At 35.8% G+C, this 27,521-nt stretch overlaps 1 protein-coding gene across 1 annotated transcript in view; it reads right to left on the bottom strand.

Moving 5' to 3' along the window:
• Nucleotides 1-6,434: 6,434 nt before the first annotated feature.
• HPGD (15-hydroxyprostaglandin dehydrogenase) overlaps nucleotides 6,435-27,521 on the bottom strand; it is a 30,098-nt gene continuing 9,011 nt past the window's right edge. The window contains exons 4-7 of the mRNA XM_008540919.2: nucleotides 24,364-24,460; nucleotides 12,184-12,260; nucleotides 9,739-9,902; nucleotides 6,435-8,721 (exon numbers count right to left, since the gene is read on the bottom strand). Coding sequence (XP_008539141.1) covers nucleotides 8,583-8,721; nucleotides 9,739-9,902; nucleotides 12,184-12,260; nucleotides 24,364-24,460 — 477 coding nt within the window. The 3' untranslated portion in view covers nucleotides 6,435-8,582. The remainder of the gene's footprint in view (nucleotides 8,722-9,738; nucleotides 9,903-12,183; nucleotides 12,261-24,363; nucleotides 24,461-27,521) is intronic.

Below are 27,521 nucleotides of genomic sequence, written 5' to 3'. Positions count from 1 at the left end.
TAATTTAAGTTTTTTGGACTTTCGTATATTGATAGTCATATCCACTGCACATAATGATAGTTTTATTTTTTATTTTCCAATTTTTACATTGTCATTTCCTTTCATTGCCTGATTTCACTGGATAGACCATCCAGTACAATTTCAAATAAAAGCAGAGATAGTGAACATCCTTCATTTATTCCCAAATGGATATCTTTTATGAGACTAAGAAATCACTCTTCTATTATTAGTTTTTTAGACTTTTTTGTTGTCATTTTTAAGAATGGATGTTGAATTTTATCACATGCCTTTTCTGCATATATTAAGATAATCATATAATTTTTCTTTTTGTTAATATAATTTTCACTGATTAAATTGAATTACTATATTAACTATATTAACCCAACATATTGATTTCTGTTATTTTTTGATATGGAAGAATATTTTGCTAATTTATTTAGGATTTCTATATTTATGTTCATTATGGCAAAAGTGTGACTGGTCTGTACATTTTTTTAACTAACGTCCTGGCAGGTTTTGTAATCAAGATTATAAGTTGGGAATTGGCCTCTTTTTTTGTTCTCTGGGTGAGTTCATGTAAAACTGGAATTGCTTCTTCCTTAAATATTTCATAGAATTAACCAGTGAAGCCATTTGGGCAAAGAATTACCTTTACGGGAAGGTATTTAATTCTAGATTAAATAAATTGGCTAGTTTGCAGCCTCTTTAGTAGTTATCTGAATGATCCAGTTTTCTGTTTCTTCTTGTGTCCACTTTAGTAAGTTGTATATTTCTAGGTATTTGTCCATTTTATGTAAACATACAAATTTACTGGTGTATACTGGTTAACAATATCTTTGTAATATCTTTTCATTTTCATTTTTTTCTTTGAGGAAGCTTAGCCCTGATCTAACTACTGCCAATCCTCCTCTTTTTGCTGAGGAAGACTGACCCTGAGCTAACATTCATGCCCGTCCTCCTCTACTTTATACGTGAGCCGCCTACCACATCATGGCGTTTGCCAAGTGGTGCCATGTCTGCACCTGGGATCGGAACCCGTGAACCCCGGGCCACCGAGAAGCAGAACATGTGAACTTAACCGCTGCACCACCGGGCCGGCCCCATCTTTTCATTTTCTGTAGGGCCTGTTTTTATTCCTGAAATTAGTTATTCATGAATTTTCCTTTTATTTCCAATAGTTTGAGGTGTTTTACCCCAGTTTTGTCTAATTTTAACTCCATGAATAGAGTGCTGCTGCGTGAAAGAGTAGCAGCTATACTTAATAATCATTTGACAAGTTTTAGTTTATTAGTGCTGGTCCCATCAGGGAACAAACGGCACTCTCAAACTGGACAATTTGAAGAAAGTTTAGTAAAACACTTATTTACAAAGTTACCTGCGGTGTTGAGGAAACAACAAGGGATAGTGTAGGACCCTGGGGCTGGTAACTCCAGGAGGTGTTACCACCCCTCGACCTGGAAGAGCAAAGGAGAGACTGGATCTCAGAATTTAGGGTGAATAGCTATCTGGAAAGGACTTCCTGAGAGATGCTGATACAGACACCCCAGGAATGAAGCCAAGGAAAAATACCCAGCATCGCTTTCCTCTGGTTTTCCAGTATCTTTTGAGAAATCCTATTGACTGAACCAAATCAGGTGCTGAAAGGCAAAGGAGTAGTTAGTCTTTTTACATCAGTGACCTAAGAAGGCAAACATGAGATATTCAGCATGTTTTGGAAAGCCATTTTGTTCTACTTCCCAGCAGCTGAGAGACTCATAGACTCTAAGTGAAGAAAGCTGACTTTTCTTTGCTTTCAAAAAAATTGGAGTAAATAACAGAGGTGTCACCTAATAGATTAAAAAAACTTTTTTTGAGGACGGATTGCTATGTGCTTTTGGAATTTAATTTAGAGGGAGTTCATAGAACAGACTAACTATTGCAACAAAACTCCTTTCATTCCCAGCAACTTATTTATATGAACAAAGTTTCTTAAAACTTACTGCTACAATGGGAATAGATTTTATGCTGATACTTAATTTATCCATAAAATAATTTATATTTGATCTTCAATACATGAATTGTTTGGGGAAAAACCCTCATTTATATTAGTAAAAATGTATTTCTGATGAATTTTACTATTTAAAAATATTTTATAAAAATTTTAATATAGTTGTTATTTTGATAAACTGTGAATTAATAATTTTAATAATACCAAATCCAAAGGAAATTTTTTTAGCATTTAGAGCCTTATATTAAGTGTGTGTGTGTGAGTGTGTGTTTATACTTGCTGCAGAGAGCAAGGATCATACAGTAATTCCCAGGAAAACATTCTTTAAGGTAAAATTCTGTACAGGAAGTGAATATGAGTTAAAAAGTAAAACAGAACAATATAATATTTCTGACTGTTCAAAAAGAACTTGTTCTTGAATTTGAAAGTGGATAACATGTATAAAATGATTATGGTATTTATTTTCCCATTGGATATTTAAAAGTAATATTTAAAATATGAAAAGAACCTACTTTGTAACAATTTAAACTCATACATATTACATTTGAACTTGAAAATATGAGAGGGGTATGGCAGAGATGGCTAGCTTTCACCAACGATTCATACTCACCTTTCCAAAGAGTAGAATTCTTGCTGGAAAGTGGCTTCCCAGGCAAGGGTCACATTTCCCAGCACTGCACCCCCACCCCTTGCATCTAGTTGGGGCCATCTGAGCAGCTCTCTGAATGGTTTGTAAGTGGGCTGGAGTGGATAAGAAGCAGGTGCCCCTTGTCCACTCTCTGAGTAGACTCGGAGGCTCTGGATGATGGTGGAGCTGTAAGATGGAAGAAACCTGAATCATTGAATCACCTTCTTGGCATGCTGACCACTCCACACCTGTACTGAATTCTTGTGTGTGAGAGGACTAAATTTCTATTTTGTTAGGTCCCTGCAGTTTTGGGATTTATCTCCTAGAGCAGTGAGCATTCCCTTAGCTAAATCCAGACTGGTACCAGAAGTAGAATGTTGCCAACAGGAACAACAACAAACAAACTTAAAACATGGCATTGGCTTAGTCGTGAGTGGTGAGACTAGAAAAATGGAGGACCATGTTAAGCAAAGATAAAACATTTGGTAAGTATATTGTCTTCCATGCCTACTCAGGCTGATTTCTAGGTGAAGAGTTTGGAAGACAGAATGCTAGTGGTGTGTTTTGGTGTTTTCTGGCTGTATTTAGAAAGGTAAAGAACCAAGAGATAAGGTCAGACTGGTATTGGCTAGTTCTCAATAAAAATGGAAATAAAAGAAAAGAGAATTCAGAAATTTGAAGGCTTTTAGGTTGGCCAAGTCAACTGGTTTTAGACTCCAATATAAAAGGTAAGACTTAGAAATGTTTTCTACATTAAAGATTTATTAAAGCACAATTCTACCACAAAGTCCAAGTGTGGAGTTCCATCTGAGCCTGCTTATCTCAATGTAACTGCCATGATGTTGAAAAAAGCGAAGAATGGGGGAAGGAGGCACAAGGAAATATATCGGGCTTGAGAATTACGAATATTAATTATAGCTTTTAAAGATATTTGGGTGTTTCTCAGGCAAATGAAATCAATGGCAAGCAAGTAGATCAGAAGTCTACTAATTTTTTAAAGACTTCTTGAGCTAAAGAAATCAAAAGCCAGATTGAAAAAGGCTTTAACTGTTTAAGACTTAAACCTTGGGTTTTAAAACTTGCATTGATAGGATAGAGTGAGTGAAAACTACACAACTTCCCAGAAGATTTGGTACCAAAAGAAAAAAAGGATAACAGAGCAAAAGAACTTCCCTTAGGGCAGAGCCAGAGCCCTCTCACCTCTCAGCACAATGGTAAAAACATTAACTCCTAAACTGAAGATTGCAGTAATGTCAAGAAAATTCCTTACTTGCTGGATAGAGACCTCACAATGCCTACTTGTAGGATTGTATCGTTGCTATTGACCACTGATCCCATCCTTCCCTTTGCCAAATGAGAGATTTTGTTTTAAATGTTGTCTCTCCTTATCATTATAGAGTGTGTATGTGCATAGGATAATTGTCGTTTGAGTTCATAGGTCACCAGATCACAAGAAGCCACAGCGTCCTAATGGAGAGAATGGCACATCTACTGGAGATCTGGATTTGAGTTGGCTATAGTCACTGTATGGGATTTTAGGATGTTTCTCTTGAGTGGAAGTGAGCGTATTCAATGCAAGGAACAAGGAATTTATAGAGATATTAGATGTGGCAAAGACACAAAAGATTTGCTTGTCCATCAAAAATTCATGCTTTCTATTGTGTAGGGTTGTTTCTGGGAGGCTTGTGTCTACAGGCTCTACATTTCCCAGCATCCCTTGCATTTAGATAGGGCCATGGAACTAGTTTTCATGAATGGGCTATGAGTAAAAATAACATATGTTATTTCCAGACTGAAATGTTTAAGAAGTAAGTATGTCTTCTCTATTCTTTCTTCTCCAGTCCACTGGCTGGAAGCGAATGACTCTAAGGCCCTAGATAGTGGAGCTACAAGGCAGAAGGATACTGAGTCACCTTATGGAAAGCTGCTCACCGAATACCAGCATTAGATTCTCGTGTGAGCAGAGAAAAAACTTTTATTGTGTTAAGCCATGAATTTCAAGGTTTATCTGAATCCTCTGCTACTCTTACTCAACGATTACACAGTATACGTAGTTCTAAAAACTACTTTGTGAGAGCAAAATATTTGAAAGCCACTGATGTAGTTTTTCCTTTCTTTCATTAAATATATATATAATACATAAATATACATATATACCTAATGCTTATATATTTATATAAATATATACTTATATATTATATATGTTACACACATACATATGTTTAAGAGCAAATAAAAATTTACTTAAATTTATACATTTAGATTTTAGACAATGGTGTCTGATTAGCATGCAATTGCCTTAGGACAACCTAAGTCCAGGAATTTATTTATCAGTTTATCCTCTTACAATTTAAACTTGGCAGGTTGGGCCCAAGGATCTGATGGAATTTGATAAGACCGTCAACATGCTTTAGTATCATTGTATCCTTTATAGCACGTGTACAGTGATGGTGAGATAGTACTTCTTGAGTACACAGCTAAAGTCACAGCATAAGACAAAGAAGACAAATGATCTTAAGGATTAGTGATAGGAATTAGTAATAAATCTATACATCTGTATGCCTAAACACATAGGCTGTTACTCATACGCAAGATGACTGCAGGGTCATTAGCTATTGTAGAACTAGACCTCAGAACATTGCACCAGTTCCCCATATTAGAGCCCTTCAGACTTGAATGGAATTTTCCAGACCAGACCTTAATCAACATATGTCTGCACTAATATTTACACAGAACACAACAGTTTGAAACACACGTATATAAGTTTACTGACAAAATAATTATTCAGTAATTATTTGTGGAATGAGTGAATATATGTGTGGAAGCGTTACTTGAAAACTGGGTAAAAAAGATATTTTAATGGTTCCAAGTCAAACTTAGAAATTCCTATTAAAATTTAGTGTCACTATATGCTTAAGATAAAATTTTAGTAAGAGGAATTAGAATTGGTGCTAATGAGTTTGAATGGAACCACAGCACTAAACTGGTAGTATATTGGAAATTCAAAAATGAAGTCTAGAGGCAAGGTTGCGGTCAATATTAAAGCAAATAGTTTTTGAATCTTTTTCACTGTGATTCACAATAAGAAATATATTTTATATTGAGAATGAGTACAATCATAAGTACATGAGATGCCTGCTGTATTTTCTATTAATTTTCTTCTCTTCTTTTCTACCATATCCTATCCAATGGGAGGCATACAGTTTGAAAAACATAGATCCAGCCATGTTATAGGAACCATGGTAGTCTTTGCAAACTTATCTAAAAGATTAAGGCATAACTAATCTTTTGTTAACTCTTTCTTTGGCCTTCTCTATAGTGGCTATCTATCGTTTTTGTTAGCTCAGCATGGATTCACCCACTTTCTGGTAATGGCAGCATAATTTTCTTCTTGGAAACTACTCCTCTTCTTTTCTTAGTCCATAGGGTTCAGGTCAATTTCCTGCCTTCCTCTTCGGTCCCCCACCACTCTCTAATTCTACCAGCTCTGGGGGAGGCATGCCATCTTGTTCTGGTCAAGCAGATTAGCCATCTCTGAGCACAAGGATTGCCTCAGTAGTCAGCTCCTAAGCGAAGCAAGGCCAAGGAGCTCTGTTGCCAAAAACAAGCTCTTGTTTTGCCAGACTGGAGCCTGGTAAGAATCAGGCTGTAGATCTTGGAAGCCATCATCTGGGATCCAGGAGGGAAGCAAACAAAGAGGAAAGAGATGGAGGACTGATGACAACATTTGTGACCCTGGATCCAGTCACCTCTTCCTGTGCAACAGCAAATCTGCCCTCTGAAATTCTAATGTAAGAAAAACCCACACTTCAAATGATATTTAGTATGTGAATTGACTTAAATTTATTAAAAATTTACATTTTCAGATCTCTTCGGCATCCTAAATTTATTAACAGACAGAGCAAAACCAGACAGAAATCATCACATAATCATTTGAATCTTAAATGGTACTACAAGTATCTAAAATTATTGTTATATGGGAAAATTAAGTTTGTTGGACATTTCAACATCATTATCAAGTCTCAATGTTTTTTTCAGTGTCCACATAATTTTAGTTCTGCTGCTCTGGGAGCCCTATTTTCATTTATTAAGAAAAATACATTTGAAAAAATACATATTATTTATATTAGGATTTTCACTGAAAAATACAATGAAGAAAACTAAGGCTTCCCCCACTCCCAGATTTAATATTTATTTTTTTCTCAATCAGTATATAGAGTTATCATATAACATAGACTTATTTAAAGCTATTTATAGAAGATAAATTTTAATGTAAAATAGCTTTTTAAAGTACAGCTCACATCTTTTTCAGTTTTACTCAGTATATGATTTTAAATGTCTGCATAGTTTATTAAAATTAATTCAAAATTAAAAAATTAATTCAAAGCACAAAGTATACTGAAGGCTGACAGTACAAAGAATTATCCATAAATGAAAAGTTTAAGCTACAGCTTTGAATGTTACAGTAGAAAAATAAGTAAGATAAGTGAAACTCCACACACCTCTATCATTCACTGATTGGTCCCTGCCACGCTGTACAAACATGTTTGTGTCTAATTATACAATTTACCTCTATTAGATGTTGACTGGTGTCCATTTCTGGGTGTTTTTCATATACATTATGTGAATATCTTGACAACAGTTATTCCTATTCAAATTGCTCTTTAAAAGTGAAGGCAACAGGTCTTAATGGCAGAAAAAAAAACCAAGCAAGCTATGACAACACTCCAGTACCTCTAGGAAATCCTTATCAATTTCACATGGATGGATTTTGCTCCAAGCTGGGAGCTCCAGAGTCAGTAGGCAAAGTGAATCACTTATGCAATACTTCTATGAGGAAATGATTGATTTGGAAATCTTGTGCTTTTACTATTATTAGCATCAATTACTGCTTGCAAATAGTGTTACCCAAAGCAGGTGCATTTAATGATCCTATCTTAAAATACCTGACAGGGAAAACAGCAAAACAGCATAGCTATTTTTACCTCTTGTTGTTATGGCATTGAGCCTACAAAAACACTTACAATTGAGACTGTGACAAAATTGGTTTCTTCTCCTCAATAGCTACACATAGAACACTAAGTAACTTCTGGAGATTAGAAAGAGAGTTTTCCAGACAGGTAGGTGCTTTTGAAATTGGTACAAATAGACAAAGAAGTAACCTGAAAAAAAATCACATTTGTATTTTTTTTCTTAAAGAGTGTATCCTAAATATGACTTTTTTAGGAGCACTAACTATCCTTTTTGCTATAACTGTTACGAGTTTCATTCCTGAGATTTTTGGAGTCAATTACAGTTCTTAAAGTACACAAAGAGGAAAGAAATGTTTTTCCCACATGGGAGGCTGAACTGTGGATCAGCATCTCAGCCAGTTACTTTCTGTTGTTTTTCCATACATCAGATTTTTCATTTGGGATATATTTACATTGCAATTTACTCCTTAACTACCAATCCTCAAATATATCACATCTTTAAAGAGCTGAAATGTTCAGCTGAAAGATGGTATATAAGGAAAAGTTATTGTTACTAACCACTTGCCATTGTAGGTAGTTTCCCACTTTAAAGTGGGGAATGTAGAAACAAATGAGTTTTTATATCTGGTTTGATTTAAATAACAATTCAAGTATCTCCTTTAAAAAAATGACGTTCTGAAAAACATTAATATTTATGAACCACAAATTTAAACACATTTTCTGCAAGGCAGAATATTCCTTGAATATCCTTTGTTTTAATCATTACTTAGACTATAAAGAGCAAAACCTGGCTTTGGTCCACATCATATCTTGATAGTTCCTAATTTTTTTATCTATACACTTAACTAATCATTTAGAAAAAAATGAACATCAAATGCATGAAGGAAAGCTTCAAACAATAACATTTCATTTAAGAAGCTATATTCAAATGAAGATATGGTCTGAATATAAGTCATTCATGCTTAGTCTCAGTGATGGATGATATATAAGATGTTCACTGAGTTTTTGTGTGGAACGGAATTGTATCATAGTTTTGAAAATGAATTCCCTTAGAAGTTGTGATCTTCATAATAGCGCCATTTAAAGCATCATCTTCAATGAGTGTTATTAATCCATTGGCAATCATCGATGGGCTGAAAATAAAGGAAACATTGGTGTTTTAAAACTAAAGATGAGGCACAATTACTACTTCATTTTGAATTACTTTTGAAGAATCTATTACCTTTCACATGCAATAGGGAAACATATATCATGAAGCTATTGCTCCCTCCATTTTTTATTCAACTAGATGTTAACTAAATTATATGATAAATTTAGTGGTAGATTTCCATGCCTAACCTTCTGTCACTTTGACAGGAAGGATTTTGTGAATTTATATTTATTATTTACATTAAGAAAATAATTATTTTCTCATCTTTACCCTACCAGTAGACCTTAGATTCATCAGACAGAAGTGTAATTAGAGTGAAAGTACAAAGAATTATAGCTAACATTTACTGAACGTCTATTATGTGTTGTTGTTTTAAGTACCTTACATGTATCAACTTATCTGTGGACTTTTAAAAGTCCCCTAAGTTTGTTTTAGCATCATCTCCATGTACATTTGAGAAAATTGAGTACCTAGAAGTTGACAGATAAGTTCATGGTGAGTGGTGGAGCCAGGATTTGAGTTTAGATGGTCTGGTTCCTTCAACAAGATAGCTATAACTCTGTTCTGTGGAACCTCAACTGCCCTAACTCAGACGTTCACTAAACATGTGTATAGATCAACTGTTTCGTATGAAAATGGTTGAAGTTAGGGGGCCATGTGAAATTTCACATAGGGTATATGTGACTATTGCTTGGAATTTAGGCAGATAAGGTATCATTGCTTCTAAAGGTAACTCAACATCACCTTATAAATACCTGATTATGGCTGAAGGTATTAATGATGTGTTATCTATATCTCAAAGCAAAATTTACAACATACAAGCATATTCCATTTAGAAACCTGGAAAAATATTTTCTTTCAAAGAGTTCACCAAACCAAAACTTTGAAGCTTGCATTACATTTCTCACATTTAAAAGTTTATTTTTTCCCTTTTTATTGCTTATGTCTACATACTACTTTGCTTTATCATATAAAGGAAGAAAGGTATAGTTTTACTTACTCCAAAATTCCATAGAATTTCATCATATCCTTGATATGATCCTTATATTCTATATATTGTCCCATGTTTTCTTCTTTTTCAATGGATTCAAGGATGGGCGTATTAACAAAGCCTGGGCAAATGGCATTCAGTCTCACACCACTGTTCATAAGGTTAGCTGCCATCTGCCAATTAGAAGTAGAAGGTTGCAGATTTAAGTAGTTTTGTGAATGTATAGCACAGGACAAACTGATAATTAAAGCTATTTAAAACTCTCTGATGAGAAAAATACTAGTCAAATAGCTTTCCAGTTATATAACAATGATAACATTAAAGTTGACTGATAGCAGAAATTAAAAGAACACATATTTAAAGAGCTGAATTAATTCCTGAAAATCTTACTTAATTCTTTTTAAATCAATACTACTGGGCAATTCCTGAAAATATTTAATTACCTACGTTGCTCTTATCTACTGAACTCTGCAGGAACCTGAAAGTGAGAAGCTGAGGCGTAGAATTAATATCCCAAGTGTTTTTTCAAAGATGAGGGTTGTATAACAGAGAATATTTGCTTAAAAATTACTGTTAGTGGAAAGTTTTAGAACTTTCATTGATTCTCAAGATACTCTTAACAATCTGCACTATCCAGAAGACAATTTCAGTATTTTCAGATTAACATTCTTTGGCTTAATTTTCAACCTGTTGATTTTATGCGAACTATTTGTAAACCAAGTTGTAGTCAAGCCTCATGCTTTGTGGATTCCATTTGCTTACTTGCTAAAATTTATTTGTAACCCCAAAACTCAATACTTGGGGAGTTTTTGGGGTCATTTGTGGACAAGCACAGAGGAGTGAGAAATTTAAGTTACCCGACTCAGATGTTCCAGCCGAGGTCAAACCAAATAACGCTCTGCTTTCTTGTTGCAGCTCTTTTACTACAAAAGTGTCCTTTTCGCAGTATATTTAGTCCATGTTTTTCTCATGTTTGTGCTTTTTGTTGATGATTCTGCTATTTAAAATGCCCCCAAGCATAGTGCTGAAGTGTGGTCTACTGATCCTGAGTGCAGGAACGCTGTGATGTGCTTTATGGAGAAAATATGTGCATTAGAGAGGCCTCCTATACCATGAGGAGTAAGTGCTGTTGGCCTTGAGCTCCGTGTTAATACAATACATGTTAAATAAGGCATCTTTAAACAGAAATTCACATAAAACAAGGCTGTGTATTGATCAGTTGATCAAAATGTTGTGACCAGAGGCTCGCAGGAACTTCATCCTGTATTTCCCCTAGGAGCAGTGGTTCTGTATTTGCTAATTCAGTGTTTGCAAGTGATTTTATAGAACATAACTACTGTGAATAATGAGAATTGACTGTACAAGTTTCCAGTCTTGTCACTGTAATTACAAAATTTCTGGTCTTTAAGATTTACCTGGCTTGTAATAGCTTTATGTGTTCACTAAAAGTCAAATTAAAGATTAAGTCTTTGCAAATTAAATAAAAATTTCCAATCAACTTAAATTAAGATTGTGAGAACCGCTTGTCTTCCTTTTGGTTGAACATTTACCTTTCACACACCTGTTTTTTCCATCCCTATATTTTTTCTCTCGTTGATGTTTTCCTCTTTATCTGTGTGGCCTCTCTCTTTGTCTCCCAACTGCCCTTTCCTCTTCTCCCATTGTCCTCTCTAATACATTCTCCAAATAGCACCAGAATAATCTTCTTAAAATGGAAATCTGATCTTGTCACTCCTGTGTATAAAAGACCCATGGATGGCTGCACTTAAAATCTAAGCTAATTCCTGCGGCCCCTAATCCCCTTTTGCTCTGGCTCCTGCTTATATCTCCAGTCATTCCTCATCCTACTTCCCCCTTGCTCGTCAAGCTCCCTTGAAGCTGCCTTTTTTCCAGTTATCATGAAAAGGCAAGCATTCTCACTTCACGCTATCAATGCACGTGGTCAGTTAGGTCTAAGATATTTTTCCAAGCTCTGTTTACCTTTCACCCTAGGCCTTCATGGACACATCATCCTTGACTACTCTACCAAGTGATGCCTGCCCCACCCCTCCTGCCCACCCCCACACTCTCACTCATTTTAATCACATTCCAGTGGCAGGCAATGTTTGGAGTATACTGTGTATTCTACTTAAGGAAGCCTGAAGTTAACAATTTTGAAATTTGGAGTCAATTTTAAAGACAAAGTATATCTTCTCATTATTTACCCTTAGGATATTTTTCAACAACACATCAGTGTCTAGAATCTACTTCCTTTTAAAAATGATCTGTTCTTGATTTGGTTCTTTATGTGACCTGAAAACTATTTTTTATAATAAAGATTGAAGTATAACATTATTTTTCTATTTTTTTCCATAGGTATTGAACTCTCAATTTATTCCCTTGTACTTTACAGAACTCATGTTTCATATCTGTACGTAAAGAGGAAAAGAGACACTGTGGCTGTCAGATCCTCACCGCTGCTGAGCGTGTGAATCCAATTATGCCGTGCTTTGAGGCACAATAAACAGGCTGCTGTGCAACAGGAATGAGCCCTGAAACACACAAAAAATTCAAACAATTTTATTAAAAAATAAGCAGACAAATCCCCATAATTGCTATGCAAATGAATACTTTGTGCCTGTTCCGTTTTAAGATCAATCTAGAAAATACACTAAAACAATCAGCAGAAAACTTTGTAAAACTCACTAGCCTTAGCATGGTTTATTCCTTCCATGACCTCTGCTATTCTGTCCAGACTTTATGGTGGGTAAGTTATAGCCTAGGGAGGCAGCCAAGAGGAATATATAAGTTTTTCTGTCTCCCTGACTTTCTGTCAAGAGAAGTTGATGTTATTTAAAACACCAAAACAGTCATCTTTAAATCCTGTAAGTTACCATCTAATTTTCAGTTTTTAAGTCCGGATTTTAAAAGGCATATATTTCACATTTTTTAAAGCTTACAAAAGGCTGAGCTTAAATTGCTTAAATGGGATTTGGAGATTATTTGTCTTTGCTATAAATTAGTATGCATTTCCCTGTCACCAACAGCACTGAATGATGCCTCTAAGTGTTTAAGTGAATTTGTTTTGATTTTGATCTGTAGTAGATGCCTACGTCCTATGACCTCGGAAAAGAAAACCAGAAACAAAAATGTGTAGTCTTATTCTATTTCCATTCATACTTATGTACTCAACAACAGAAGTCAAGCAATTTTAGAACTGGTTTAACTTTCCACATATACACAATAGCAACTGTTCAAAAATATCATTACATTCATAGTCTGGAGAAAAAGTAGTAGTATAGCAGGTATGGCAACTTCCCCTACTTACCTGCTCAACCGCCCAAAAAGAAACAAGAGAAGAAAAACCTATTTTACTGTGGTAACTATTACTATCAAGATTATTTCTCCTAATTGTCAATTGTCTATCTAATCAACAGAGAAGCTTTTAACTAGAGCCATTTGCATATTCCAGTTATTAACCAATGTCTTGAATTAACTCGTTTTAATATATTTTAAATTTTTGATTTCTCTGAGTCAAGACAGGGATCCTTGATTACTATAATTTTATTAATATCAAATGTCATCCTAATAATACCAAATTAGCCTGCTGAGATGCACTCATCCCCACCCAGCTAACTAGTCCCAGAACGCCAACAGTCAGTTGAGCGTGTTGTGCCAAAGTTCAGCAATAAATGCACACCGTAACCACTCCCTGGGTGCCTGCCAGGCCTCAATTTATAAAGTATGTTTGCTCAAGAGCAGTTTAAGTCCTTGAGGATGGTAGGTCACACATAGTGGGTCCACCCAATGATCTCAAAGTACAGTAACTTGTAGTTCTCTCTTTTTTTTTTTTTTTTTTTTTGGTTTAAGCAAAATGTCTAAGTTAATTAAACTTGTTGGTGTCAGTCAACAAGAATTTATGACGACTCTACAGGGTACACAGGTGTATTAGGACTTCGAGATAAAGGGAATAAATAGGTGCAGCCAGGCGTTGCTGCTTTTTGCTGTTAGAAGTTAGTCGCTGTCTTACTCACCCCTTAAATGTTTATGAGGCCAAGGCAGTGGTTGTAGGATGGTATTCATGGATTGCAGGAAATGCAGAGGGAACCTTAATCAGAGATAAGCTAGCTGACACAGTCACATAAAGCACAAGGATGCTGCTCATAAATGTTGTCAAAGATGAATTTGGAATGAGTTTTTGTTGCATACGTGGAGGTACTGAACTTCTGAACCCAAGCTAGTTCAAAGTGTCACAGAAGTGAGATAAATCAAATACTGTCATGTTGGTTCTGTTTAAGCAGCAAGCACAAAGCATGCACCTTCCTTTCAAGGTAGAATGGTAAATGCAAACAGAATGTGAAAGAATTTGTTTGCAGTTTTAAAGTGGCACTTGGTTTTATGAATCTCGTAACATTCTAATGACATTTTCCCTGCTATCCTGCAAAATGTTTACTCTTGCATTACTTTCACTCTCTGATATTAGATTCCAGGCTGCATAAATCAATTTCAGACATTCAGAAACCAAGTGTCCTTTTTTCTTTAACTTTTTGTTACAGCTGTATTGAGGTATAACTGACATGCAGTAAACTGTACATATTTAAAGAGTACGGTTTGGTAAGTCTGGACATATGTATACACCCATGAAACCATGACCACCATCAAGATAATGAAAATATCCATCACCCTGAAAGTTTCCTCGTGCCCCTTTGTCATCCCTTCTTTCTGCCTTTCTCCTCCCGAGGCAACCACTGATCTGCTTCATGTCACTACAGATTAGTTTGCCTTTTCTAGAAGTTTATATAAATGTAATCATACAGTGTAAACTCTTTTTGGGTCTGACTTCTTTCACTTAGGATAATTACTATGAGGTTCATCCACGTTGTAGTGTGTATCAATACCTCATTTTTTTTTCTCTTTTTGTTTTCTTAAAACTATTCCACAGTGAGGATATACCCATCAATTGCACATACATTCACCTGTTGATAGATATTTGTGTTGTTTCCAACACTGGGGTACTACAAATAAAGAGAATTCTATTTAGGCAAGTTGTAGTTAGTTTATTTGTCAGAGACTTTTGCTTTATCTCCCCAGCACATATAGATTTTAACCGTTGCTGCTTATGTTTTGAACAGGTGGGGTGGTTAGTGATTCACAGTGCTTTCCCTTCAACTTACCAACTGACTTTCAATGTAGAAAGTGATTATCTTTACCTCAGTTTGAGGCTTTGAAAGGAGGTTAAATGGAGAGAGAAAAGCTTTTTTTTAAAGGTTTCTGTCTTTCTTCTCACAATGATTTTAGTTGGGGCGGAAATATTTCAGAAATCCAACACTTTCCATTGGATCTTAAGACTCATTTTTCCTTTACAAGTATAATATTCTTGCTATTGTGGTTTAGCTCCACTATTGGTGAACCATACTTCTGCTCCTTAGCTTAGAGCCGCAACAACATCTGCTGTTTCTATGTGCTTCAAATAAAAATGGGTTCTGAGACTGATAATCAGAGTCAGCACAGGGGGTTGTGCAGGGTGAGTATTATGATATGACTCTGGGGACATCATTCCCATGGCCGTTTGTGTAAATTGTGCCCCCAAAAGTTCCTGCAATTTACAACCTGCACAACTCTACATGGCAGCCCTGTCTGGTAGAGGAGGATGACTGAGGCAAAAGACACTGAGAAGGATGAACCAGTGGAGGTAGGAAGAAAACAAGGTAAGCATTGTGTCATAGAAATTAAAGATGGAAATATTTTAAGAAGTCTAGAGTGGTTTCTGTTATCAAGGGCAGACATATGAGAATTGCTCTCTTTGAGATATGGACATGTCTCAATATCACTTGTCTAAAAATAGTACGTCTCTTGGTCTCCTATCTTTCTCCAGCTACCACTCCATTTCTCTTGACAAACAAAAGTACTCAAAAGAGTTATTATATTCATCATCTCTATTCTCTTCACCTCCCATTTGCTCCTCAACTCTAGTTAGGCTTTCATCCAACCACTTCAGTGAAACATATCTTATAGAAGTTGCCAATGACCAACAACTTGCTAAGGCTAAATCTCTTGTCTTCACCTTGCTTGATTCCTTCCTCAGCAGCAACCAAGACAGTTAATTATGCTTTCCTTGAAGCACTTCCCTATTTATGCTGATGTCCTTCTACTTCACACTTACTAGCAGTTACTTCCCCACATCCTTTGCTGGCTCTGCTTCAGTGACCAGACCCATCAATATGCTGGAGAACTCCAGAGTTGCCCCTGGCCCTCTTTGCTTTTTCTATGCACACAGTCTTTCCCTAGCTGACCTTATCCACTCCTGTGGATGAAATTCATTCTCTCAGTGTCTCTTTCTTCCTCATACACACACACACACACACACACACACACACACACATGCAATTCTCAAATTTAAATTCCAGATCTCCAGCCAGGATCCCTTACTCGGTCTCAATCTCCAGAGAGGGAGCTTTGGGTTATTTATTGACATATTTCCCATTAGTTTTCTTTCCTTACAATATGGTGTGTGCTCATTCAAAAGGTTTTATAGGAGTGAATTCATTTTAGAAATACCTGTTTGGTACCAATTAAGTGCCAAATACAAGGAAAGCATGTTTTAAATACAGTCAATTAAAATATCTAAAACCAGTGGGAGGACCACTATTTTATCATAATGTTATTTCTTATAATATTTAACCATTTAAAAATGTGCTTTTAATGGAATTTGTCTGGAGAGATTATAGCACAGTGGTTTGGACTTTGGGTGCAAGACTGGCTGAGCTCAACCTGAATCCCCCACAGTGAGCTATATTAGCCCTTTAGAGGGGTGACTGCTGTGTACTACAGTGTTATTTTTCTGTGAACTACACTAGTAATAGTAGCTACTGTGAGTCTTGAATGAGGTAATTACATAAAATACTTAAAACAGTGCCTGGCACATAATAGGAACTACTATTTGCTATTATTTTTATATAAACATAAATTAAAGTTAAATATTTTTCCTTGCAATGAAACACCTCAAAGTCTTATTTTATTGACTTATTTACCTGTTTATTCACATCTTGCCTTTTTATATATCTTTTACGCTACAATGCCACAAATCTGGTATAGTGTCCTAACTTGGCTTGGTTTCTGAAACTTGGCAAACTGTGGAATGTTGCTAATCCTAATTCAAAAGTATTTATAGAGGTGCATTCATTTAAGAACTATGAATTTAGTACCTTTTAAGTACCAAGGATAATGAAGTAGTATTTTAAATACACTCTATTGAAATGTGTAAAACCAATAGGAGGACCCCTGGTGGAGGGGAGGGGGTAGAACTCCATTGACTGAACAGCCAAATCAACCCATGGGACTTCACAGAGAGGTTGCCAACATAATAACTACAGTATCAGTTGCTGGAATGAATTTGGGTTTTTTAAATCTTGCAAATTAATTCCCACATCACAGGGAAATTATTTTGTCTTAATGTTACAGGATTTAAGAACAACAAAACAAAGGAACTGTGACAATGAGAGAGCAGTCTCTAACGAAATGTCATTTTGGTTAATGTGAGAAATCTTGTGCTTAAAAATGGATAGTTTATATTAAAAAGTTAAGAACACATTTTTCAATACTTATTCTAGGCCCAGCATTGTACAAGTTTATTTACAGAATTGCAAAACAGCTCTCTCGAAATTCTAACACATCTAATTAGTAGCAGGTTATGTCTGTCATAAATGGACACAGATTTAGAAAAAAATTATCCATAGAAATTCTACCCACAGAGAAATATTTTCTACAACCACTCAGGATAATAACACCAAATGGCATTGACAAGATAATTATAAAAAATAATTTAAATATCTGAAAATTACATATGCAATTATAGAACAAATAAGGCAGTCACTTAGAAAAAATATAATTTCCATTTCCACATTAGTTCTTCTATCTTTAATATTCTTTCTAGTTATATTTATAACAGATAACTTTAATCTCTACATCTCATAGAAAGTAAAAAGCTCAAAAAGGTTTTATGCAAAAAACTGAGGGCCGGCCCCGTGGCCGAGTGGTTAAGTTCACACGCTCAGCTTCGGCGGCCCAGGGTTTCACTGGTTCAGATCCTGGGTGTGGACATGGCACCGCTCATGGGGCCATGTTGAGGCGGGATCCCACATGCCACAACTAGAAGGACTCACAACTAAAAATATACAACTATGTACTTGGGGGATTGGGGGAGAAAAAGCAGGGGAAAAAAAATAAGAAGATTGGCAACAGTTGTTAGCTCAGGTGCCAATTTCTAAAAACAAAAAAAAACCCTGAAATTTTCTCAGACAGGCAACTGTATTGACTCCTTAAACACATTTTTTTCTTTTTTTAACGGATAGGAACCCATGTAAAATAGGCTATACAGAAGTGCTAAAGAAATTCAACTTGGGAAAATAAATTGAGAATTTAAGGATACTGTTCTTTGCATGACAAAACGAGCTCAGCAGCTGTGCCAAAAAGCAGAAATCTGAATCTTTCCAATTTTCTTCATAATCAAAAAAGAAACTGTCTACCCATCTTTCTGTTTTTAACCATAACTTCTCTAATATGAGGAAAAAGGGAGAATTAGTGAGAATCTATTTATCTACGTTAGTGCAGAAAGCTGACCAAAGTAACTAGTGGACTTCCTCATTATGTGATTTTTCCACATAAGAGAACACCTTATCTGACAGTGCTTTTTTCCTTTAGTCTCATGTTTGCCACTACCAAATCATGTTTTAAAGTGTGACATGACATAAAAGAGTGGCATAAGCTTTCATAACAATACTACATCTTCTATAATAAAAATCTTTACAGAAAGGAAATTTTGTCTGTTAAGAATTAACTTAGTTAATTTTGAGAAAGTTAATCCTAATGTCCCACCAAAATCCTCCTTCCTAAAAGTTCAGCCATTGCCTATGCTGTGATCAGAGGAAACTGAGATGACCTTCCTTAGACACTCAAAGAATATCCCTATGCAAACTAGAGGCTGGCTCCTCAGTGTGGTGCAAGGACTGGCATCACATCAGAATTTCAGGAGCAGAATTTCAGGACACAGCCCAGACCCACTGAGTCAGAATCTGCATCTGAACGAAGTCCCTAGGTAATGTCTACGCATGTTGCATGTTAAATTCTAGAAGACTATTTATTTCCTAATAGTCTTTTTTTCCCCATGGCTAGGAAACTCCAAATCTTTTATCCATTCCTCAAAAGGCCAATTTATTAATATCTCATCTTTCCTACTGATTCCTTCCACTCTGTGTCTTTTTAATAATTTAAAGCCATAAGACAGCAAAATGGACACCATGAGGAACTTTGCCAGTACTAAACAAGAAACGTGGCTCACATATTCATAACAGCTGGCATCTGACCAATTAAAATCCGGATAAGGTAAGTTGATCCATTCCATGACACACACTAAAATATAGCAAAATAAAATTGCTTTTATTACTAGTGCTAATTCTTACCATATTTTCCAAGTAATGTAATCTTCTGTAAGCTTCTGTTTGAAATTAGTTGTTCAACTACATAATTAAATTGGAGATAATTAAATTGACTTCTACAGTAGGGATTTGTAAGAATTAGATGTCATATAGCCAATAGTTTATTACAACGCCTGGAACTTGTCAGTTGCTAAATATGTCGGGCCCTCTTCCTTATATCAGGAATATTTGCAGAGGACGGTACCACGTGATTTTCTTAGTTTTGGCCTGGTGATTAAGGAAGGTGATCAATGCTTTAACTCACCTGAAATTTCTGGTCTGTTGTGACATTCCAGTCCAACTTCTGCTCTTCAGGTAATGGGAGTTCCAATGCCTTTCAACTCAATATCATGTTTCTGTTTAACTAGTCTATGCTATGCTAATGAATTAGTTCTGCCACATTGATAACAGATCCTGATATATAGTTTTGGGGGTAGAAACTTTGCCTAGTTACTTTTATATCCCCATTTCCTTTCTGTAAATGCTCAACATGTTTGATTAACTTTGTTACTTAAAGTGGTAAATTTAACACTTCCTCCTTAATACAAACTGCAAGCTAATTATATTATTTTAGACAAAATTTATAGCTCAAGTGAGTACATCACTGGCCTGGTATTTAAGACACACTAGAAAAAAATCCATGTTGTTCAAGTGTTTTCTTCAGACTCTAACGTTTTCAACTCACAGTAAATAAGACTCTCAGAGGATCTCTCATAGAATCTCATGCCACGGAATAACTTGCTTAGAGGCACAGAGAATGCCCCAGTGAACACCAGGACCTCAGTACCTGAGGATGTAGGTGGATGGAAATGGACTGGTAGGCAGATTCCTTTTCTTGTGATAACTACATTGTCCTTCCCACTGTTTGAAGCAACTCAGTAAATAAGAAGCACCCTTGATTCCTAAGGGATGTCTTGTGGGAGTACAGCTATTTAATAATCTGCATTAAACCAGACTTCACTCTTTTCTGTTGTTCCTTCTAATTTTTTCTTTTATAATAGTTAAGGATAGAAGTGTCAAAAGTCAGTGCAGGCTTATATACTATGTTTACAAACAAAAACTCATATAGAAGAGTCCATGTGGTTAATCATGATCAGAACAACTCCTGAGACTCCAGACTGGAGCACACCCTTCCCTCACTATGCTGAGGAATCACGCTCAGCTTTAACTACTCCTCTGTTTGTTAAACTTATTAATTGCATCTGATACTCACCTGCGTCAGTGGTCATTACTCATTGACTTCTCTGCCCAAACCAGTGTGTCAACTTAAGGTTTTACTATGACAGTGAAGGTCTCCACTGAATTTATGCAAGAGATCATGAGGATAGACTGTGGTTGAGTTGAGTATTACCCACAGCTATTTCTTTAATAGAGTGAGGAAGAGGGGCAAAACGGGAAAAATCTGTGAGGAAGAAAAGTTTGGAAAGCACAAAGAAGCAAACAGAAATACTTTTCCTACAATTTTATTCATCAATTATACCTTAATAAATCTATGAAAAACAAATAAATGCTTTGATTCTGGTAATTCCTCAAAGACTTTTTTGGCCATCTGACCTCTACCAACACATTCTGACTTCAAGGGTATAAAATGGTTGGTAACATTTCTGAGGAAAGTGTGAAGACTGAGAAGTCCACATTTTCTTCTTCTGCTATTAAAAAACCCTGAATTTTTATCAAACTAATCTCTTTATGGGAAGAATAGAAGCTGTTAGTGAGTGGATAAAATACAAGACATTTTAATACTCTTTCTGAGATGAGGGCACCTTAGTGACAAAGCCCTGGGAGGAAAGAGAGGTGGCAGGGGCTGTCCGGATTGGCCAGTGGTAACTAGGAAACAATGCAAATGCACCAGGTGTGGGATCAGGCATTTATGAAGGGAGGTGCCTTCCCCTCATAATGACGAAGGTACCAAATCAAGCAGAATGGACAAAGATAAACTATTTAACCATTATAAACATACTTACCCTGCCTGTCAGGAGGAATATCCAAGGGAGAAGCAGTCTGGCGTGCTATGACATTCATTAAATGTTAAGAGTGCCAGAAAAGTAATTTAAAACCAAACCTACATTATCATTGAATTTAAATCCATTCATTGTTCTATCTGCCTGATTAGAGAAAGATCCAATACAGTTTCCAAATATTGGCTTTGAGATAAGTAGGAAGAGAATTAACACCCAGGGGTGGGTAATGTGATAAAGCAAGCTCTTAGCCAAGAAAGCAAAATGGATGTCTAATTGTAATCCTTAAATTGCTCTTCTCAAATGGCGTGCTTTGACTTGTGACTTTGGTAAGCTCCCCAAACGTTCTCAGGGCTTTACTATGGATGTCTGTCGAATGGGGCAAAAACTTCAAGATTAGTTTAGCACTGTAGTCTTGAGATTAAATCAGTGCCCAGGAGGCTGAAGATACTAGCAAATTACACTGCTTCAATAAAGTTATAGGGATTCAATTTCTTTTACTTCACAGTTAGGCTAAGATAGACATGGAGAGACAGATTAACAGACAAACTCATAGATAGAAGAGATGAATAATCTAATGGTTAAGACATAAGCGGTCTTGTATCCGGCTGCTTGCCTGTGAATTCCAGCTCTATTGCTTCCTTGCTGTGCAAGCTTGTGCAAGATACTTAAACTCTCCTGTCTTGGTTTCCTCATCTGCAAAATAGAGACTACAGAATCTGCTTCACGGGGTTGTCGTGAGTATTAAATGAGATAATGCACACACAGTGTCTAAAATAGTATCACACAAACAGTGAGCGCTCAGTGAATGCTAATTGTTACTATATATTTAAATATGTTTATTGGATAAAAGGCAGTACTACATTGCATTTCTCTATGCTCTTTGGGGCAAGTAAGCCGCCTTTTATGGTGCAGAATCTTTCCCAGAGAGTCCTAAGTTGATCCAACCCTGAAGCCTCATCCGGGCCGGAGCTCCCTGTTGATGGTCATGGGTCTATAAGCTTTGCTAGCCCTCTTAGCTTCAAGAGAGAACCCCACAGAATTATCTCTTGATCACCACATTAGTTGTTTTTTACACTTATATTTTAAATAAAATATTAAATATTTCTTTTTAATTCTCTAATCATTTATGTATTTTTCCTCATGATTTTATTTCAAATTAGTGTAGCTTTAGCCTTGACAATTTGCCTTTAGGGTTTCAGCCTCCCAGAATCTAAACTTTGGCTATCTCTGGGGCCAAATATCTCTTTTAAGTATTGCCCATGCTCTCACCTTTTAATGTATCCTTAAAATTGAAATATTACAATTTATAGGTAGACGTCATACTAGAAAAAATAACCAGATTACCCTGAAGAATTTATGGAACTAGGTCTATAATAACCTTAGGGATGTCATTCTGTCTTTAAGTAACCCAGAAAATGAGAAGCTAGTCTATTTTTGAGAACTGCTGAAGAAGAGGATATCTGTTTCCACCAGTGCTAGGTTTACACGGGTTTAAGGACCATCTGACAACGCTTCTCAGAGGAATGAGAAAAATGCTGAGAATCAGACACTGGTGTGGTCACAGGTACCTCCAAACCTGATTCCCCAAATACTACAGGAGCTGACAGGTGAAGGACAGGGTGAGGGGTGGTGAGGACCTATTCTGAAACCAACCAGATAATTTAAGAAAGTTTCTCTATTTTTGGACATGAATAGGTTAAACTTTCTGTCAATACTGATCAGACTTCTAAAACTTCATAATTTCACTTGAACTATTCAAAAACAATTAATGATTTTTTTCCCCAGAATTTTAAAAGTAAAGTCATCTGGCTAAGTTGCTCCAAAAGTTCCTGCCAAATATTTACAGCTAATATTGAGTAATGTAGTAAATTACACTGCCCTGAATAAAACATAGTTTGGATTGCCTGTTGTGGCAAAGATGATGACTCTCCACCGAAGCCCATTCTTTCCTCAGGCACACAGCTAGACTACATTTCCTAGACTCTCTTGTAGTTGGGTGAGCCATGAGACCACATCTGTACTGGAACATGAGCAGAAGTGACATTTGCTGTTACTGGGCTGGGGATTTTAGAAGTGCAGCTATGCCTGCTCAATGTTCTCTCTCTTTCTGTTGGAGAGAAAGGAGTCCACTAGTGCCAGCATAACCTTGGCAGTTCCATGTTGGAGAGCTTCTGCCAGCCTGGTTTTCCAAATGACTGCATAGAGAAGAGGTTCTCTGAGACATGAATCTTGCCCTGGGCTGACATACGAGTGAGGAATAAGGTCACGCTCTATTTTAGCCATTACATGTTTGGGTCTATTTATTATAGCAGTTTAGCATCAAAGGGTGGCAGAATATGCCACCCTAAAATATGCCACTTTGGCATAAGGATTATTTTGAGGTAAAAGAACTTGAAAAACTGCAGGTGCAAGTAAAGCACTGTGACCTCCCTTTTCTTCCTGAAAGCTGGAGACCAACCTCCAGTGTAGAAGATGCCTTCCTTATCCTGAGAGGAAAGAAACATTCCCACCACCAGAGACCAGGAGTCCAGGCCAAGAGAAGTCTGTACAAACAGACCTAGTTAAAATAAAATGACTCTTATCTTCTTTTAGTCTCCCCATACATTTTAGTTACTTTTCCACAATTGCCTCTCTTTGTTCAACTTAGTATATAAACACCTAGGCCTAGCCACTTCTTTGATCTTCACTTTCCTATTGAGGCGCCCAGGTATCTGTAAAAATCTCTATGCTTTTCTCCTGTTAATTTATCTCATGGCACTTTAATTCTCAGGCCCAGCCAGAGACCATAAGAGAGTGGAGGCAAAGTCTGGCCTTCCCTACAGCATACCTCAACTATTATACACGCCATATTTTACAATTACACACTCTTACTAAAATTACATGGGAGTAGGGTGGCCTAACTTGGTTTAAGTACTTTTTACTTTGTCAAAGGTGCTTTCACATACATTACTGCTTAGGGGGTCTCACAACAAACTTTGAAAAACAATAACAAAATATAAATTTTTTAAAAATAACACTGCAGTAAGATAAAAACTATAAACATATAGTTCAAACTTTGGATATTATGCAATAGAAAATTCCACAAAGCCATTAAAAAAACAAAAAAATTAAACAAAGTTTCAATTTCAAACCCAAGTTGATAATAAATATATTATGAAGATTTATTTCTGTGGTCTTAATTACCAATAAGAGATTGTTATTAACATAATAACTGTCCTTACCTGCTAAAGATGACATATTGATAATGATGCCGCCTTCACCTCCATTTTGCTTACTCATGTAATCCAAACCAAGATAGGTTCCACTGATAACAGACACCTAATCCAGAGGTATAAATGGGAAAAGCAACAGAGCCATTATACTTTACCATATAGTCAGACACCAAAGTTTTTATTGCTATCCCAGACACCTAGGGAGACTTTTGCAAATATTATCAATGAAAGATTTTGAAATGGCTTTTTCTTTTTTTAAAGCTAGTCATTGACCTTCATTTTCTTTTGTTTGTCTGAAGTTGTCTCTGCAACTTTATCGCATCTCTGCAAAACTCTACTTCACTTAGTTGCCCAATCTGAGATTTTATGATTAAGGCTGTATTCCAATAGTGTTTTGTCAGTTTAACTCAATTCTTTGCATCTTTAAGAATTCTATACATCCTTCTTCTTTTCTAAATATTGCGTACAAAATTTATTTACCCTTCTTAGCATATGGTTCTTAGGTCCAGGTATTCCACATTCATCTGGTCTGTTTAATTATCCTGGCTTTTGGAATATATAATAGTGGATACTCTGAATTTCCTACACAGTTTTCATTGCCTTCTTTTTTCTCTCTAATAAAAATTTTACTTTGCATTTGTATCTACCTCTTCCCTACGTAATACATAGAAAGGTGGTCTCCCCAACTTTAGTATAGACATTGAATTAATCTAATTCAGTCATGGAAATCTCATTCTCCTCACCAGTGACTGGTTTAGGAGCTAGCATGTGACCCATTTCAGGCCAGTGAGACCTAAGGAGCAGTCAGCTGGTGGGGTCCGGGTTGGGTGGGGTGGTAGAGGAGGATGCTGCTGAGAAAATTTTGTTTACTCTTAAGAAAACCAGGAAGAAATGATTACATTAGTCCCTTTTCATTGCTTTGTATGGGTATGATGGCTGGAACGAACTGTTATATTGCTAGCATCCTAAGATGAAACCATCAAGAAGGATGGCACGTGGGAGAGATGAAAAGAAACTGGGTCCTGACAATGGTATCACTGAATTTTCGTGTCAAGCAATCCTGAACTCTGTGTTGTGTGAGATCACATAACCAGTTTACCCAGTTTGAGTGGGGCAGTTTCTGATACTTAGACATTTGGTCTTCAATAATGTCTGTCACCTAATTTTGTTCATCATCCCTGCAGCTGTCCTTTTGATGGTTTACTCTCCTTCACTATGCACCTCTACATGTAGGCACCTTTTCTGTTTCATTCTAACATTTAAGAATTCATCACTACCAAAAAGAACTTGTGATATGAAACATATTTGAAAACTTTTTTCCATTTTAGATTTAAGAACTCTTCTCCCTTCCAACTCAGACTTTTAAAAGGTGAAAATTTCCTTCTGACTTTTTACCTTAATTCCCACTTCTCTCATTCTTTACAATACTGCAAAGAAACTGATACAATAGATAATGAGTCTGAAACTGAGGGCACACATTGGTGTTTACCTTCTTTTTATTTGAAAAAGTCCTTTTGGAGTTTTCTTGACAAACATTCAGAGTTGCCTCCCTACCTAATAGTAGTTCTAGAACAAAAAAGTAAATTGAAGATTCTATTCACTTGAAGCCATGTGTCAGTTTGATATTAACGAGGCTTAGGGAGAATGAGTAAAATCTCCACATGATTCCCTTTAAAAAGGAGAAACAAAACATTAATGGTTTATATAAGAAGGTAAAAATGGAGATGGCTGAAATTACCGAAGTCAGTCAGATTCTGTTAGTTTCTGCCCAAGTCTCCAGCATGTCTGAACAGAATTTCTGTTTATGCATATTGGCGCTATGCTTTTATTCTCAGGTATTTACAGCTTTGCTGACACCCGCTTTTATGTTTTCAACATCTACAAGATGAAGCCAAATAGAAAATTTGGGAATGTTTATTTTTTTTTAAAAGCACAATTTATTTCCAGGTCTTTGGTGAGGAGGACAAGGGATTATTTTCCCATCTATTATCAGATTAAGAACTGAATAACTTTTCAAATGAAAAAGTTCTTTGGCTAAATCTACAAGACAAGGGCTAATGCTTTGGCTCTACATACATGATTTCCTTTACTATAACAATATCTTCTTTATCCCAGATTGTACATTAAAGGAAGTGTTAGAAAACCACAGATAAAGTGTTTCCTGTTAATATTCTAAACATATGTTTTGTCTTTTGGAAATGTTTACATATTTTATCGATTGGGTCATTATAATATCAAGCATCCAGGGAAAAAAAGAAATGAAAATCATAGACATGTTCTAGCTACAAAGACAAAATAGCTGGAATATATAGTATTATTTTAGCCCATTTTGTGAAAGTAGTTAAAATTTTGTACTTGATTCTCAAAGAAAAGAAAATCTTATGTCTAATTTCACATAGAATAAAAACTCAATTATTGACAAAATGATCTAATTAACACGTGTACTCAATATTTTGGTTATGAAGAGACAACTTTTATGTTATACTGAAATTGTAATTATGTTGTATTCTAAATATTAAATTATTTTTCATTAATTATTCTACAATTAATTATTATAATTATAATTATAATTAGTTAACTTAAAAAACACTCTCTTAAATTCCCTTACGCTGGGAATAATTCTCCAGTAATAAAGATAAATGGACAAATGGTAATAGCTTACTTAACTCTTTTTATCATGCATCGTCTTCCTATAACATATGTATACATACAAATATGTATGTATGCTCCTATAACATATACAGATAACGTGTGTGTGTGTGTGTGTGTGTGTACATTTGCTACTGAAAATTCCTAATATGTCATTTTCCTTATCTCCCTCCACTCTGGGATTCCTTTTAAGGTTATTCATGGTTCTTGTGCTACACTGTAATTTTTTAAATTCTGTTATCCAAATCGTGAAACTTTGCTTTTCAGGTTTCTTGTCTTTCCTCCAGACCAGTTGTCAAGGAATAATAATATAGATGACCATTTTTTCTGACATCCTTTTTTATCTTTTACTTTTTCATGTGAAAATTTTTTCCATTTGTGCTTATTTTGAGGGTTCATATTATTGTCTTCCCTCTTTCAGAAGCTACTTATAATTTAGCAAGTTCTGCCTGACTATATTAGTTCAACGGGATCTTTAGATATCATAGAGTCCCAATAACAGAAAGTAGTTACTAATT

This window comes from Equus przewalskii, chromosome 2 (assembly GCF_037783145.1).
Source record: "Equus przewalskii isolate Varuska chromosome 2, EquPr2, whole genome shotgun sequence".
Lineage (NCBI taxonomy): Eukaryota > Metazoa > Chordata > Mammalia > Perissodactyla > Equidae > Equus > Equus przewalskii.
Note: the sequence above shows the minus strand (reverse complement) of the source record. Positions and strands in the feature narration are given on the sequence as shown.